This window comes from Chelon labrosus (genome assembly GCF_963514085.1).
Source record: "Chelon labrosus genome assembly, chromosome: 24".
Classification (NCBI taxonomy): domain Eukaryota; kingdom Metazoa; phylum Chordata; class Actinopteri; order Mugiliformes; family Mugilidae; genus Chelon; species Chelon labrosus.
The window spans coordinates 8,896,815-8,912,810 of record NC_140357.1 but is presented as its reverse complement, the minus strand read 5'-3'; the positions used below and the strand labels follow the sequence as shown (position 1 = coordinate 8,912,810).

The window sequence follows — 15,996 nt, the reverse complement described above, 5'->3', positions numbered from 1 at the left end:
ATGGAGATGCAGATTTCATTTTCCAACAGGACTTGGCACCTGCACACAGTGCCAAAGCTACCAGTACCTGGTTTAAGGACCATTGTATCCCTGTTCTTAATTGGCCAGCAAACTCGCCTGACCTTAACCCTATAGAAAATCTATGGGGTATTGTGAATAGGAAGATGCGATACGCCCAACGAGGCCCAACTAAGTATTGAGTGCATGCTCATACTTTTCATTTTCATACTTTTCAGTTGGCCGACATTTCTAAAAATCCTTTTTTTGTATTGGTCTTAAGTAATTTTCTAATTTTCTGAGATACTGAATTTGGGATTTTCATTAGTTGTCAGTTATAATCATCAAAATTAAAAGAAATAAACACTTGAAATATATCAGTCTGTGTGTAATGAATGAATACAAGTTTCACTTTTTGAATGGAATTACTGACATAAATCAACTTTTTGATGATATTCTAATTATATGACCAGCACCTGTATACATTTAAAAAGAAAAACGAAACAGGACACACCGAGCATGCACGCCTGCACACGAAAATATGTGAGCGCTCGCTGGAGGTCGTGCAACGGAAGGTCATTCACCGCCGCTGCCGCTGCCTCCAAATGCGGTCGGGGAAACTACAAATAGGACGATTATGGACGTGTCTGTTTGACATACAAGGACGTGGTGAGACATATTCGTCGTGGATCTCGCACTCTAAAAATGCCAGGGTGGGAGCAATGACCTCATTCGGGGCTGGCAAGGCAAGACGCGGCACTAGGAACCACTAAAACGCACAGCTGATTCCAAGAACTCACATCTGATAAGAAATATGGAGATAATAAAATAAACTCATTAATTTTTCTTGTCCTCTGGAGGGTCCTGGGTGGGGGCTGGAGACTATCCCAGCTGCCATTGGGCGACCTGTCCAGGGTAAACATAAATGCACACAAATAATGGATCTGAGTGTTAAAAAGCAAAGTATGCAGACCTTTTTTTTTTATGTGTTGCATATTTCTATGATCTATTTTTCAGCTAGTGCAACAAACACAGGCCTGAAAGCATTTACATTAAAATGAATCCCTCCCCTCCAAACGACACTGCTGCCACCTTGAGGTAAAACATGCAAAGAGCTTCAGATAACGGCTGCAGTTTCCAGGACGTGTGTTCAAATACCAAGAACCAAAGCCGATTATCTCGAACCTTCGTGGAATGCATGAAGGGGGTTCTGGTCACATTCCAGAGGGTCAGGAACGTCGAGCTAGAGATCAGCAGGCCTCATGTGGGGCCTACGGTTAATATGAGACGTCTATACACAGCAGCTTTTTTGTGGCGTGAAAAATAAATCTAGTCTGGTAAGGTGATAAGTTGGGCATTTAGTTGGGAAATGATTCTGGAGCCAACCTTAAGCGGCCGTACGAGGAAACTGCAGCCTTTTGGTACTCGGCCCATTTTCCAGCCTTAGGGGTGACTGGTTGATTTGGCAAGGAGCTCTTTTAACCACCCAGTGTAATGGAGACCACGGGTCCCATTCCTTCATGTGCACAAAATATATAGTTAAACGAATACTTGCACACATATTGATTTGTTTTATTGGGTTAAATACAAATTTACATTTTTGCAAGATACTGTAGTTGCAGTTAAAGTACAAAAGTGATCGAGAAAACAGAAGGGGGACCGGCCATCCTGCCTGTGTAAGAAAAAAAAAGACCTTTATCAGTATAGTTCTGGTATTTTGTTTAAATCTCCATTCAGTTTGAGGACTCACCTCCTTCTGGTTTCTCCTCAGTTTGGTGCAAAAAGATGTTAGGCATGGCTGATCACCTGCTTTTAAGCTCAAGGTTTAAACCATTGTCACAAGACAGAGGGGGGATTTAAATACTTAAATCAACACGTGTAAATAATGATCTAAATATTAAGTGTTTTATTAGATAAATAGACCAGTCCTGTTAAACACCTGGGGCAGGAGGAGGTTATAAAAGGCACCTAGTGTTGGTTGAAGTTGTTTGTAGTGACGGGCGGTTTGGCTCTTTTCTGAGAGTCGACTCTTTTGCCACGGCTCCTTAACGACTCTTTTTATTTATTATCGTTTATAGCTTGATATTTTAGCCCAACACAGAAAATACATATGGTTTGTGTGTTGATAACAGTTTCATGAGAAACCTAATAATAGTTTCATTTTGTGCAGTTGCTCTGTTACAAAAGCGTTACTTTTATTTAATATTTCAATCAAACTTTAATCGTGCAAACAAATGAACAAAAACGCTGCGATCAAATCCACACAAGTAAAAACAGAACCAAACTCAGTAAACAAACAGTGTAAACGTCCTTGTGCTTTGGCAACGTCCCGGCCCGGCGTCTAGTGTCAAAGTCCTGCTCCAAGGTTTGCTGTAGCTGGGTGTTTCTTGGCTGCACAGACGCAGAGCGTGGGTCTGGGAAAGTGTGTCAACCCAGAACAATGGCAAAGTACCAGATTTATACAGGTCAACAAAAGGAAGGGGGGTGATAGTACGTAGTAATATATATATATATATATATATATATATATATATATATATATATTCTGTAAGGAAACTGAGTGGGTAAAATAATTTATAATAATAATTTACTTGTCAGGCAATTCAATGCCTGTGGACAATTAAAGAGTCTGCACTGTAAACCTGCCTGGGGACTATTTATCAGCACAGGAGTAAAACCCAGGAGGCTGTTCTACCCGTGTCGGCTTCCTCCCACCGTCCAAAGACATGCTCGTTAGGTTCATTGATTCTAAATAGGCCGCAGGTATGAGTGTGAATGGTTGTCTGATTGGTTAGACCTGAGATAGACTGGAGACCTGTCCAGGGTGTACCCCACCTCTCGCCCAATGGCAGCTGGGATAGGCTCCAGCAGACCCCGCGACCCTCCACAGGAACAAGCGGTTACAGAAGACGAATGAATAATCCACAGTCAGCAAATAAAATAAAATGGTAAAAACCTGCTTAGCATCACATTTAATGATTAGTTCGGTCTGGCTCAGGATCCAGAACAATGTGTTCTGCTTTTTAACAGACACGTTCATACATTTTCACACATGGATTGGCCACCACAGAGTCCAGACCTTAACCCCATTGACAATCTTTGGGATATAATGTCCTGTAGAATAAAATAAGTCCAGTTTGAGCTGTAGCCGCAGTTACCTCCTCTTACCGACAGATGGCGCCAGCTGTCCCGCCCGCAGCTCTTTTATTTACAGTCTATGGTCCACAGCGGCTGCAGGGTGCTTCCCTTCCACGCAGCTCGTCCACAGTGAATACCCCTCACACACACACACACACACACACTCAGCCAGTCAGCCAGTCAGTGCGCAGACGGTCCACGGACACCTTTGTAGGAAAAGGTAACGAGTGTTTTGTCGTTTTTTTCCGCCTCCTTGTAAACACAAGATAAATTAAATAGAGCTTTATTTTATTTTTAGATAATTGTTTAAACAAGTAAAGAAACCCCGGGTTAGTGCACTTTGAGGTCATTATTGCGCAATTGTGCACAACTAAATCTGCAACGGCGTGTTTCACTTAATTGGTGATTTAGACTTATGCTTTGCGGCAGGTTATATTTGATTAAAAGTGTCCGCTACGCGTGTCTAAAATAACTTTTACTTTACTTTTACGCGCTATACGTCGCGTTGTAGTGAACGGACAGGAATGTTGCGTTTGAGGGTCATGTTATTGCGTAGGATATTAGCATTTTAATGGTGTTTTTGCTCACATTTTAACCATTTCATAAAGGGTTGATGCTGCAGTTCATTTTAAGAGGATGGGGGAGTTAATTTCCTATGAATATAGTTCAATAAAAACATATGTTCAGGCTTACACAATAGTGTGTTGCCTCACAGGTTTGGCTCACAACCACTAGTGTGTTTGTTTGTTCCTCCAGCCATGTACCTGTACCTCCTGGGCCTGGTGGTCCTCTACTACGTGTACCGCTGGGTCAAAGAGCTGCCCAGGGTCCCGGATAAAGGCAACAAGTATGTGTACATCACGGGCTGCGACTCCGGCTTCGGCAACCTCCTGGCCCGGCACCTGGACAAGCAGGGCTTCAGGGTGATCGCCACCTGTTACACCGAGAAGGGAGAGGAGGACCTGAGGAAGGCCTGCTCCTCGAACCTGATCACGACGCACCTGGACGTCCGGTCTGAGGACAGCATCGCCAAGGTGGCGGCGATGATCAAGGACAAAGTTGGGCAGCGTGGTGAGTGTCTGAGGGTCTGCGCTCGAGCCATGACCCTCTGACCCTGAGGATTAAAAACTGGTGGCGACACCGTCATTCAAGGATAACCATGATAGGAACACATTTACATTTAAATGCCTCAAAGGTAAAAAGATTATCTAGTTTGGCTTTGTTTGATAGTTAGTTTGCTCTGGCTCTGGGCCTCGAACAAATTTGAGTATTAAGTGTCTTTTCTTAAATATATTCAGGATGTGTTGACAAGATTGAGGTTGTGTGATCCTCCCAGGCTTATGGGCTGTCGTGAACAACGCCGGCGTGTCCGTCCCCTCCGCCCCGTGCGACTGGCTCACCCTCGACGACTACAAGTCCATGCTGGAGGTGAACCTGAACGGGGTGATCGGCGTGACCCTGAGCGTCCTGCCGCTGATAAAGAAGGCCAGGGGGAGGGTGGTGAACGTGGCCAGCGTGTTCGGGAGGATCAGCCCCGTCGGGGGCCCGTACACCGTCTCCAAGTACGGCGTCGAGGCGTTCAACGACAGCCTCAGGTGAAACATTAACCCTCTCCTCCCGTGTGTTTTCGGGGCCAGTGTGTCAACAGTTTTATGAGCTTGCAAACAAGCCCTGACGAAATTAAATTGTCTTTCTCAGGCTGAACATGGTGCCTTTCGGTGTCAAGGTGCTGTGCATCGAGCCGGGGTTCTTCAAGACTAACGTGACTGACAGCAAAATCCTGAGTAAATCTGTCCAAGCGCTGTGGGACAAGCTGCCCCAGGAGACCAGAGATGACTATGGAAGTGATTATGTACAAAGAGGTATGCACACATCATTATTTTCTACAATTATGCACAAGCTTTTAACTCATGATATATATTCATGTTTGATTTTATCTTTCCACTCCTAGCTATGTCTGTGGCGTCTGAAAAACTCCTTCAGCTCAGCGACGGGGATCTGATGAAGGTGGTCAACTGTATGGAGCATGCGGTGTCGGCGGTGCGGCCTCGCACCCGCTACTCCCCGGGCTGGGACGCCAAGCTCTTCTGGCTGCCGCTGTCGTACATGCCGAGCTGCGTCAGCGATTATCTGATGCTGAAAGAGGCCATTCCTATTGCAAAGCAGCTGTAGTGAATCAGCCTTGCAGTAAGTCGGGGAAACAATTTAATTTTCCCTTATTATTAGCACAGCTTATACCCTGCTTTTCTGATGGGAGGCGTCTTATCTACAAGCAGATAGGTCCGGTGTAAACGTGTGTCCTTGGTGATAGGCATGTGTGAAAGGTTAACAGAGCAATAAAAGACTGGATTGCAAAGTTCACATGTGTCTGTTTCTGTGGCTCGCAGGCAATCACATAAGGAAGTGTCAATTTGAGCAAAAACTTGAATTAATCACCCACTTCTGATTACAATCCAGGTATAATTTACCCCTCCACAAGTCATATTACAGTTAAAATGTACTAACAAATTATTCTGGGCCTCATCTTCCATCGTTCATATTTTGGTACGACCTAAATAATAAAAGAAACCCCGCAATAAAACAATCTCATGTCCTTGGATCGTTTATTTATTAGATTCCTCAAGGTTGGGAACCTAGAAAACATCCTGGATCACTTCCACCTCCATATAGACACTCTTATGTGCACAAACAAAAACTCCCCAAGAAATCTCAAACAACGCATCCAACTATTTGTCCGCCGTTTTATTTCAGTACTGGCGAGCTGCAACACAGATCAGGAAGCTAAACACGGCTCAAGTGCGCCATCTTGTGGTCAGAGCGGATGAGGACAGTCATATCACAAAGCTGGATTGACAACTATTTTAACTCTCAGGAAATATACAGTAGACAAGTTCTTATTTCTTTTGTTGTAAAGACAGCATTTTATTCCATCTTTCATTGGAAACATTAAATAGAACTTCTTCTTAAGATGACGATACAGGTACATTTGCATTTTGACATGTTTTACAAACCAAGTGCTCCTAACTGTAGGACCCCCCTCCCCTTCTCCTTTTCTTTTACACCCCTCAACATTATTTGGATGTTTATGAATGCTCCTCAGCCAGCCTCTCAGCTTTCTGGACCACTTCCTCGATGGGGCCGACCATGTAGAAGGCCTGCTCGGGCAGAGGATCGTACTCGCCTGTAAGCAAAGCCACATATTAGTAACCCCAAGCAGAGGCAGAGAGAGTGAGGATTACAACTCCTATTAAAAAGGGAGCTCTGAATACTTACCACCAAGGATGCTCTTGAATCCCTTGATGGTTTCCTTGAGGGGCACCAGCTTGCCCAAGTGGCCGGTGAAGACCTCGGCCACCTGGAAGGGCTGGGACAGGAAACGCTGGATCTTGCGGGCGCGGGCCACAGTCAGCTTGTCCTCCTCAGACAACTCATCCATACCCAGGATGGCAATGATATCCTGCAGGGATTTGTAGTCCTGCAAAAGGAAATATGAACTAGTTAGCCTGATTAAAATGTTTGGCTGCAGCTGTGAAGAGAAAACGATTATGAAGTTCCAAACCTGGAGGATTTTCTGCACACCACGGGCGACGTCGTAGTGCTCGGCGCCGACGATGTTGGGGTCCATGATACGGGAGGTGGAGTCCAGAGGGTCGACGGCGGGGTAGATACCCAGCTCAGCGATGGCACGGGACAACACAGTGGTGGCGTCCAAGTGAGCAAAGGTGGTGGCGGGGGCGGGGTCAGTCAAATCATCAGCGGGCACATAGATAGCCTGAGGAGAGAAAGGAGGTTTGTTTTTTTTTGGTAATCTTCGGGTTATTAATCAGATACAATCCTGGGCTAAGATGTTACAGCACAGCTTGAAGCTCACCTGCACAGATGTGATTGAACCCTTCTTGGTGGTGGTGATTCTCTCCTGCATGGTACCCATGTCAGTGGCCAGAGTGGGCTGGTAACCCACAGCAGAGGGGATACGACCCAGAAGGGCAGACACCTGAGAGGGGGAAGGAGGAGGCTTCAGTCAGTATTGTTTGACGTTCCTGTATACGAGTCTTATAAAACCTGACATTTAGGGGGAAACCTTCACTGACCTCAGAGCCAGCCTGTGTGAAACGGAAGATGTTGTCAATGAAGAGCAGCACATCCTGACCCTCCTGGTCACGGAAGTACTCGGCCACAGTCAGTCCAGTCAGAGCGACTCTGGCACGGGCGCCAGGGGGCTCGTTCATCTGTCCGTACACCAGCGCCACCTAGCAACGATAAGAGAAGTGGTAAGTAGGAGATATTTTTTCAGAAATACGTGTTATTTTCAGCGTCTGCTTTCCCACAGTTCTCACCTTGGAGGTGGTGTCCTTCAGGTTGATGACGCCAGACTCAATCATTTCATGGTACAAGTCGTTTCCCTCGCGGGTACGCTCTCCCACGCCGGCAAACACGGAGTAACCACCATGGGCCTTGGCCACGTTGTTAATCAGCTCCATGATCAGCACAGTCTTGCCCACACCGGCGCCACCGAACAGACCTGCAACCACGAGGGGGAAAAAAAACGCAGGTTAGTGTTACATTACAGAGCAGCTTTGAAGAGATCAATCCCGGAAACATGCTTCAGCACGTACCAATCTTTCCTCCCTTGGCGTAGGGGGCCAGCAGGTCCACCACCTTAATGCCTGTCACCAGGATCTCCTGCTCCACACTCATGTCTGTGAATTCAGGAGCCTCAGCGTGGATAGGGGCAGTCCTGTGAAGGGGTGGGGCAAAAAGAAAACCCAGTATTTATCTTCTTTAATCATAATCGTCGTCCAAGTCGATACAAAATGCATCAGAGTGAACCTACTGTTTGGTGGAGATTGGACCCCTCTCATCGATGGGCTCCCCAATCACATTCATAATCCTGCCAAGGGTCTCGGGACCCACTGGGATTCTGATGGGAGCACCGGTGTCCAAAACTTTCTGTCCACGAACCAGACCTTCAGTACCATCCATAGCAATAGTACGCACGGTGCTCTCCCCTAAAAACAAGAAGGATTTTAGTTCACAGCTCGTTTTAAAAAGTGTATGCAACTTGTCTTTTTTTGCTTGCAGGAGATGTATTTGCAACTCACCAAGATGCTGAGCCACCTCCAGGACTAGCCTGGACTCTCTGCCGGCCACTTCCAGGGCGTTGAGGATGGGAGGGAGGCCCTCGTCGAACTGGACGTCGACGACGGCGCCGATGACGGCCACAATGCGCCCGGTGGCGACGCTGGCAGCGGCGGCAGGTGCGACATAGTCTCTGCCTGCAAAGGTAAACCAGACAGCGGTCAAGCATGCATGCATGCGTGCTACGGGCCGTGACCTTGTTATGTTCATTTGGACACACACACAAGCGTCCCTGTCCGCTGGAAGGCACCGGAAAAGGGCTAGTCAAATGTCTGGACGCTGCGTCTCAATGTCAAGCGATTGTTTATCGGTCAAACTATGGATTAAACTTTAATTTTAATTGTGAATTAGCACAAAAGCAAAGAAAATATAAAAATGCGTAGGCAATATAACCATATTTTGATAGATACGTGCAAGCTAATAAGCTAGTTCTCTTGACAACACAAAGTGACAGATGAATGAAGCTAACGTTGCTAACGCTACAACCTTAAAAGCTTTAAAACAGAAATAAGTTTATAGTTTGTTATGATAGCTAATGCTGCTATAAGACGTGTTAAACTTTGCATACAGTTTAACCTTGCTAACGTGCAACTTGTAATGCTAACTGATGATGCTAACACCGCCTCATGTCATTACTCAGAGGTCATTCCTGCTAGCATAAAGAAAAACGCAGCTAGGTCATTTTGTCACGTACAACACAAGTCAACATGAGCATAAGTACCCGTGTTTATCGTTTTTATATATTTAATAGCATCAATCGGGGTTTCAAATTTGACATTTTGTTATTGAGGCCTGCTACGCCACCGCACAGAGCAAGCCGGCGTGTCGCTAGCTAACACTAGCTAACGTTAGCATAGCCCCTGCCCTCTTCTGACAGGTGCGGTAAATGCGTTATTTCTTCACGCGACTTCGCTTTAAAAAAAAACACCAAGCATCTAAGACTTACGTGAAAGTACAGCTGGGGATCCAACGAGAGCCTTCAGGGGCTGGACCCCAGGCTTGAGAGCCTGCAGAGCCCCGGTGCAGCAGCGTCCCACAGCTCCTAACATTGTCAAAATGGCTGAAGGTGGAAAGAGACGGAGCAACTCGGGGCTTTATAATGAATGACCGCCGAGGCCGACTGCGCTTGCGTGCAACGTAGGGAGGATAGAGTGCGCATGCGCAGTTGTTGAGCGCGTCCAGCTGACATTCTGTCCTCCACACAGAGAGAGAGAGAGAGTAGCATGTTTGACAGTAAATGTGGCTGTTGAATGACAGTTAAGACAAAAAGCTGTACATAATTGAAGTTTTTATTTAAACTGGGATAATAATTAATGTTAATCTGCACGAGAGCAGAGTTGTAAAGATCTAAATGTCCCATAAAAAGAGGGGGGGCAACCCTGTGACATTTGTTGTTCAGCTCCTGTTTAGGTCATTAGCAGCGCCCTCATCCCCAGCCGGAATAGGATTAATGTGCAGTCTGACCAACAACAACAGGAATAAGCCTGTATTTACAATGCTGCAATGATAAAACATAATCCATTGTTGTATTATTTCACTTAAACGTAAGCTATCAGTCGCTAAACTTCGTCATACCAACGTTTTCTACTAAAAGACAGTTTTTAAAAGTAAATTACTGGTTTGAAGTACATGTTCTGAAGTGACTTATACGTAACTAGTAAATGTTATACTTTCACATTGCTAAATTTCAAGAGGAAAGTATATATTTTTATACATTTTAAGATTCCTTATTACTTTGCAGAGTAAGAATTAACATACAAAACAACAATAAACCCGAGTTGACCAGCTACAACAATATAAATTCTCTATAAATTATTTATATTCATACAACTCTCACAGCAAAAGCAACGTTTCCTATATGAAAACATTTCCCAGGAAAAAAGTGTCAGAACATAAATCTAATGTCCCACCTAATTAATCACTTTGCAAACCCTCCCCTCGGACTCCTGGGAGCCCCCGGTCTAGACGAGGCAAAGCTGTGCCCCATTTCCACTGCATACTTCTTCTGGCCAGGTTAGCATTGGAAAAGTGACGCAGCATGCAGACTGAGTTTTTAAGAGTGCTGCTCATCTTTATTTTGTCTCAGAATGCAATGCAGAAAGGAAGCAGAGGAGGCTGCACACAGCTGCGAGGCATTAAAAGAAATTAGGGTTAGAGATGAGACAGCTGCAGGAACCCATCGGGAAACAAGCACTGTGCATCTTTTCCTGCAAGTTCAACCTCGTCAAGTACATACTGTACGTTTCTTATATCATCAAAAGATAGTATAGCAGTTAGTATGTTGGATGGAATTAGGCCAGAGCCTAAGTGTGCACTGTAAGCCCGCCATATTTACACTAGAGAGCGCTGCTGTACCAGAAGAGGCAGAGTGGACGCATGTTGGCTTTGCGCAAGAGCAGGGATTTGTACTGTATGTGTTTTAATGCATGCATGAGTACCCAGTTGAAAGGAGAATCTGTCTTCATGCACTGATCTTGAATAGTCTGCAACACCTTCCAGTTTATATCTTTACCACATTATTCTTCAAACGAGAAGCCATTTTTCCTGAGGAAATTAAATCATTTTACTCTTATCCGTTGCAAATTAAAACCATGTCAGGAATTAGCATGACTAATGTATACTAATTCATTTTCAAATGTCAGACGCAGTAGTCATCCCTTATTACTATGCGCACATAAAATCAAATTATCATCCTGACTACACATAGATAAAAAAGTGTGCGCCGTACAGCTGATAACTGCAGGTGTGTTCAGTCATAATGAGACAAACTCTCAGTCTTACAGATCCTTTGGATTTGCACAGTTTAAAACACACCTACTGTTTTGGATATCGCTTGAAGTGATTGAACGAGACTTGGCATCCCTCCCCATACCCACAGATGACTATCTGACCATCTGCAGGCATCTCTGCTAGTCTGAATTTGTCTGCGAAAACACAGCACATATTTGAATTAAGGATCCAGATCATCCCTCAAAGTAAAGTCTCAGATGAGTGATGACTGAGGTCTCTGTGTTTAGGCTTTTACGTGGTTTCCCATTCAGGATCGCTCCAGGTACATGCAGGAGTTATCGCAGGCTGCCAGCACGGGCAAAAATCAGTTTTAAATTTCTGTGCCATTTAGTCAGTGCTGAGGTAATTTGGCTACGCTCCCTTAGTGTTTGGATGGGCCGTGTTAGGTTTCTGTAGCTACAGTGATCTAGTTGAATGAGTTCATAGCGGCGTGATTGATACAAGAATGGTCTTGTTTCCTGCAATCCAGGGTGGTTACAATTTAAACAGATCTGCTTCATCAGTCAAGGGAAAAATCTGATGATCCTCGCCTTGGCGTTTTCTGTGGAATCTGTTTTCCATTTGTTGTTCTAAATGTTTGCTTATTCCAAACCACAGACACAGAGATAAACCCGGAAGTGCTTATGAGGAAATAATTATCTATTTTTAATTTTGGACTTCATAAATAGACAAGAATGATGAGAATGCTGTCTTTATTTTTTCCATTTTTGGTCCTGCTAGCGACATGGCTCTAGGCAAAGTAGAGAAGGTTGTACATGCTGCACAAATATTCATGACTTCCAGATGATGAATCCCACTTTCAGCCTCTGACTTCTTCCTCTTGATTCTCAGACAATCACGTCTCTGCAACCGTTGGAGGGGCCGGGATGAAATATGGCTCAGACGCTCATGGTCATGCCCTCAGGAGAAACTGTGATCCCTTTACTTTTAATGCCGCCGTCAGGTCAAATACCACATGACCATACGTCTGCAAAATGATGATCGCCATCAATTTATACTGAGGTTAATGTTGTTAATGTTCCCTTCAGGGGGAACTGTGATAACTACAGTTCCCCTGACTTTTCTACTAGATTATTTGCCAGCTTCAAATGGGATTCAAGTGGTAACATCAGTTGTAAGTTGTACATTTTTCCCAGATATATTATAAAATTACAAAGACAAAAAAAACTCCTGAACTTATTTTCTGGGAAGATGCAAAACTGATGAGATTCCATGCCGACTACCGGTTGATGTTTGTAGCTAATTAGCAAACTTTAGCAACAGTACAGACCTCCAAAATATCACGATGCTATCATGTTAGCATGTCAGCATGTTGACGTTAGCATTCTCCTCCCAGTGCCACTGTTTCGTACGGCTCAGCCTATAGGCTAGGTTTATGCTTTTGCACCCAACATCTACCCAACGTCTACAATATAGCCGCCATGAGTAGCCTACACCGTTGCAGCTCGTGTTTTGGACGTGGAGCTAATAAACGTTGAACAACTGTTATTTTTACTGATGTCCCTGCGACGCAGAAAAGAGTGGATGGAATGGAAGGATGAAAAATGTATGAATTTTTGGGTCAATCACACTTGTTGCGGTCCGTGTCGCCATGGCATTTCAACAGAGGCGCACGTCAGGCTACGGCATAGGTCACGAAGATACGTACCTACGCAGACGTACAAAGCTAGCTTCACGATGAGCAACAAAAGCAGCAACACTGGCAACCATTGACACTGTTGCATCGCCCCTGTAGGAGGAAGCACTTATAAGCACTGACGCATTGATCCGATGGAAACCGTTGAAGCCGCTTCAACTTTCGTATGTCCGGTGGTTCGCCCGTCACCTAGCAACAAGTGTCAGACATCAGCTTGTAGGGACATATCAGCAGCTTCCATTGAAAATGCGCCTTAGCTTGTCGCTCTCTCACTGCTAGTGTGAACGGACCATGATGCAGAAGGATGGCTGTCTGGCCCCCGAGACCAATTTTAAGCAATAAATCTGTTTTTTAATGGTGCGTTCACACTTCAAGCGACAAAAGCTACGACGCGGCCTGTATTTGCGAAGGACATTGCTGCATAGTCACGGTTGGAGCGCCATTGAAGCAAAAGATGCTTCACAGTTGTTTAAGTTATCACAATCGTGTGGCGTGCCTCAGCATTTGCACAATAAAGATTCTTTTCAGCTCCCCGCCAGACCACACTGGTATGAAAGCCTGTCAGGACACATGTATCTGTTTTGTAGCCCTGAGTAGTCTCGCAAACGCGTGAACTGATGCGACACCCGAGAGCCTCAGATGTCAGTCGTCTTCTGCTTGGTTTCCCAAACCATACGTTTGAAGAACAAGCATTATCTTGTAAAAACAGTGATTAAGCTAAAGTCGCATGAAAGATAGCCTGGAGGAGTTATGGAGTATCAAAGAGCTAAGCGGTCGTTTCCGCACTGTCATAAAAGAAAGACCTCTTGTTTTTTTTTTTTTTTATGTCACACAACTATTCAAGGAAACTATTTACTCATTAAATTCAATTGTATGGCATTACATAAAAATGCCAAGCCCTGCTCTTTATAATGTTCTGCACTGAGCATCACGATACTCTTTGATATTATTCATTTACTTCCATACTTTGAGTGAATGTGTCACCTAATTGCTGGGCAGTTGAGAGGCACGCCGGGGTCTGCTTTTAGTAGACCTGTCAGCAAAGTTAATGCACGCTTTAAATGCAGCAGGAGGAAAGTGTAGGCTCATTATTTCAGAGTTCCAGCTGTGAAATAAATCAGGGAAGTGAGAATCATAGGCGTATACAGAAGCATTAGTTGGGTTTTGAGAATATTTCTTTCTGCAAACGGTGGTTTTCCACTTTTACTAAGCGTGAACTTCAACGCTAGGCTGTGTCCTAGTTTTGCCAAATAGTGGGTCGCTATTATGCGGCGTCAAAGCCACAAAAAGTTTCATTGATTCATAAGAAATTAGACATCGGCAGCAACAGGTTCTTCCCATTCCTCATCACAAAGGGAACTGAACTGGATTTAAGGAGGTCTGTCTTGTAAAGGCAGCATTCTTGAGTGACAGCACACCTTTCCCTGGTTTAAGTAATACAGTAGGCAGTAAAAAAAACATCCCTGTTGCAGAGTTATGTGATTCCGGTTCCAGCATTTTATGGTTGCAGACAGCCTTATGGGATTTTAAGACTCCTCTGATCCGGGACTACACAGGAATTATGAGACTTTTCTTTGGCGCTGAATTGGACACGCACCAGGTTTCAATAAAAAGTGGACTGACTCTGAGGATGTTCCGCATCTAGTTTAATAAGAATCACAATATTGCACGTGCAGGGTATTAAAAGTGTGCAGATCTTGATGATTTTAGAGATATATTATTAAGTGTGTTTACCTCTAAACACTACAGCAGCTGTACCTCCGTAATAATTTACATCCCTCTGACTCCTTAAAATGTATGTTTACAGTAATTCATGCTAACAGCGAGAATAACAAATGACTGCTCTGGGTGTTTTCACAGGTGAATCATGGTTCGCTGCTTTTGAAAGATGTGTTGCCTTAAGGTATAAATCTCCAATCCACGGTTTTCCATCTTCCTGGATTACTTCGAGGGCGAGGTTCTGGAGACACAATTAAATGAAACATAAACACGCTCTGACACAGCCAAGTCAATATTTTCGCGATAACATTTGATCAAATGCATTTATGCTATGGGAAGGGGGGGTTGTTTGTACTGTTCCGCTTGGCTTCATGGAGGTTCATAGGTATTTTTTTGTTTGTTTTTTAGCCCCTTGCTTTCATTTGTGGGAGAAAAGGTTTTTTGTCCACTACCTGCTCAGAATACGTAAGGCGAGCCAAATATTTCCCTCAGGTCCTGGTGGAGACCAAAGTTGGAGCAAAAATGGACTTACATTAGTCAGACACAGACATGAATTAGTGGTACTGGGTGGGAGTGTAAATAAGCAACCGTAGAATGTATGTAGTGATTGACGACACCATTATGTTCACACCAATGTGTAATAGTCTTGCGCTGGTGAGGGCGTTTGCAACCAGTATGGTGCTCCTGCTTCCTGCCCTGGCCAAATATTAGCACACAACCCTTAAACTTTGCATAAGCATTGAATTCTATACCTTAAAATAATTTAGTTTAAATTAATATAGAGAATCGAGATAAGATTGATTAAAAAATATATGACAGAAACCACGTTTTTTTGCATCACATAGCGTGAGATAGCATAAAGTGGGCGGGGCTTAAGACATATACCCCCCAACAGGGGGCGATGAGGATGTTTTGCCATCAGTCAATGACACAATCGGACTTGTGTAGTTCCGACTTGTCAAGTTCAACTCTGAAGTACATACTGCAGTCATTCTTTAATTGGAGCTGCATTTTGGAATAGCTAGCAGTCCTAGGTCTGGAAAAAATTACTTCCCGATGTCATTTTGGAAACACGCACATGGCAAGAACACATCCCAGGACTTGGTTTGTGCTTAGTCAGATGCAAACTTCAAATTGGAAACGGTACTTGGGCAGCAGGTGTCCACAAGTAGAGACGAGAACACATGTTCACAGCTGTTTTGCACTGCCCCCGAGTGGCCAAAAAAAGTGAATTCAAGGAAAAGGGAAGCTTGCAAGAATACCAGAATATGAGCTAAGTGACTGTAAATGCTAAAATATGGTGAAGAGTTTTATGGTGATCCTTCTGTCCCCTACTTTTCTGAGTGTACCTCCGTCGTCCACAGGCAAATAAAGACTGAATTCACCCTTTATTCAACTTTTTGCATGTATTTTACCATCTACAAATACTGTATGTTACCCAGATGCCCTCAATGACAGACACTGACTAAACCAGAGGCTTTCATTTCTGCTCATTTATTAAATAGTGTGGCTAAGACTGTAAGAAAAAAACGTGACACCCTGACAGAAAAAGGGAAAGGGCACTGATTTCAATTCTG

At 44.3% G+C, this 15,996-nt stretch overlaps 2 protein-coding genes across 2 annotated transcripts; one reads left to right on the top strand and one right to left on the bottom strand.

Moving 5' to 3' along the window:
* The first annotated feature begins 3,316 nt into the window (after positions 1–3,316).
* Positions 3,317–5,733, top strand: LOC311509628 (retinol dehydrogenase 7-like). Its single transcript, XM_084574866.1, has 5 exons — positions 3,317–3,355; positions 3,892–4,206; positions 4,472–4,730; positions 4,834–4,997; positions 5,087–5,733. Exons 2-5 carry the CDS (start codon positions 3,894–3,896, stop codon positions 5,305–5,307), a joined length of 957 nt encoding a protein of 318 aa, XP_084430992.1. The 5' UTR covers positions 3,317–3,355; positions 3,892–3,893; the 3' UTR covers positions 5,308–5,733.
* Positions 5,734–6,026: 293 nt separating this feature from the next.
* Positions 6,027–9,352, bottom strand: LOC311509627 (ATP synthase subunit beta, mitochondrial). Its single transcript, XM_084574865.1, has 10 exons — positions 9,221–9,352; positions 8,238–8,411; positions 7,970–8,144; positions 7,752–7,873; positions 7,473–7,657; positions 7,227–7,385; positions 7,007–7,129; positions 6,695–6,907; positions 6,409–6,610; positions 6,027–6,316 (listed from the first exon to the last, which is right to left on the bottom strand). The coding sequence occupies exons 1-10, from the start codon at positions 9,321–9,323 to the stop codon at positions 6,219–6,221; spliced, it is 1,554 nt and encodes a 517-aa protein (XP_084430991.1). The 5' UTR covers positions 9,324–9,352; the 3' UTR covers positions 6,027–6,218.
* Between the last annotated feature and the right edge of the window lie 6,644 nt (positions 9,353–15,996).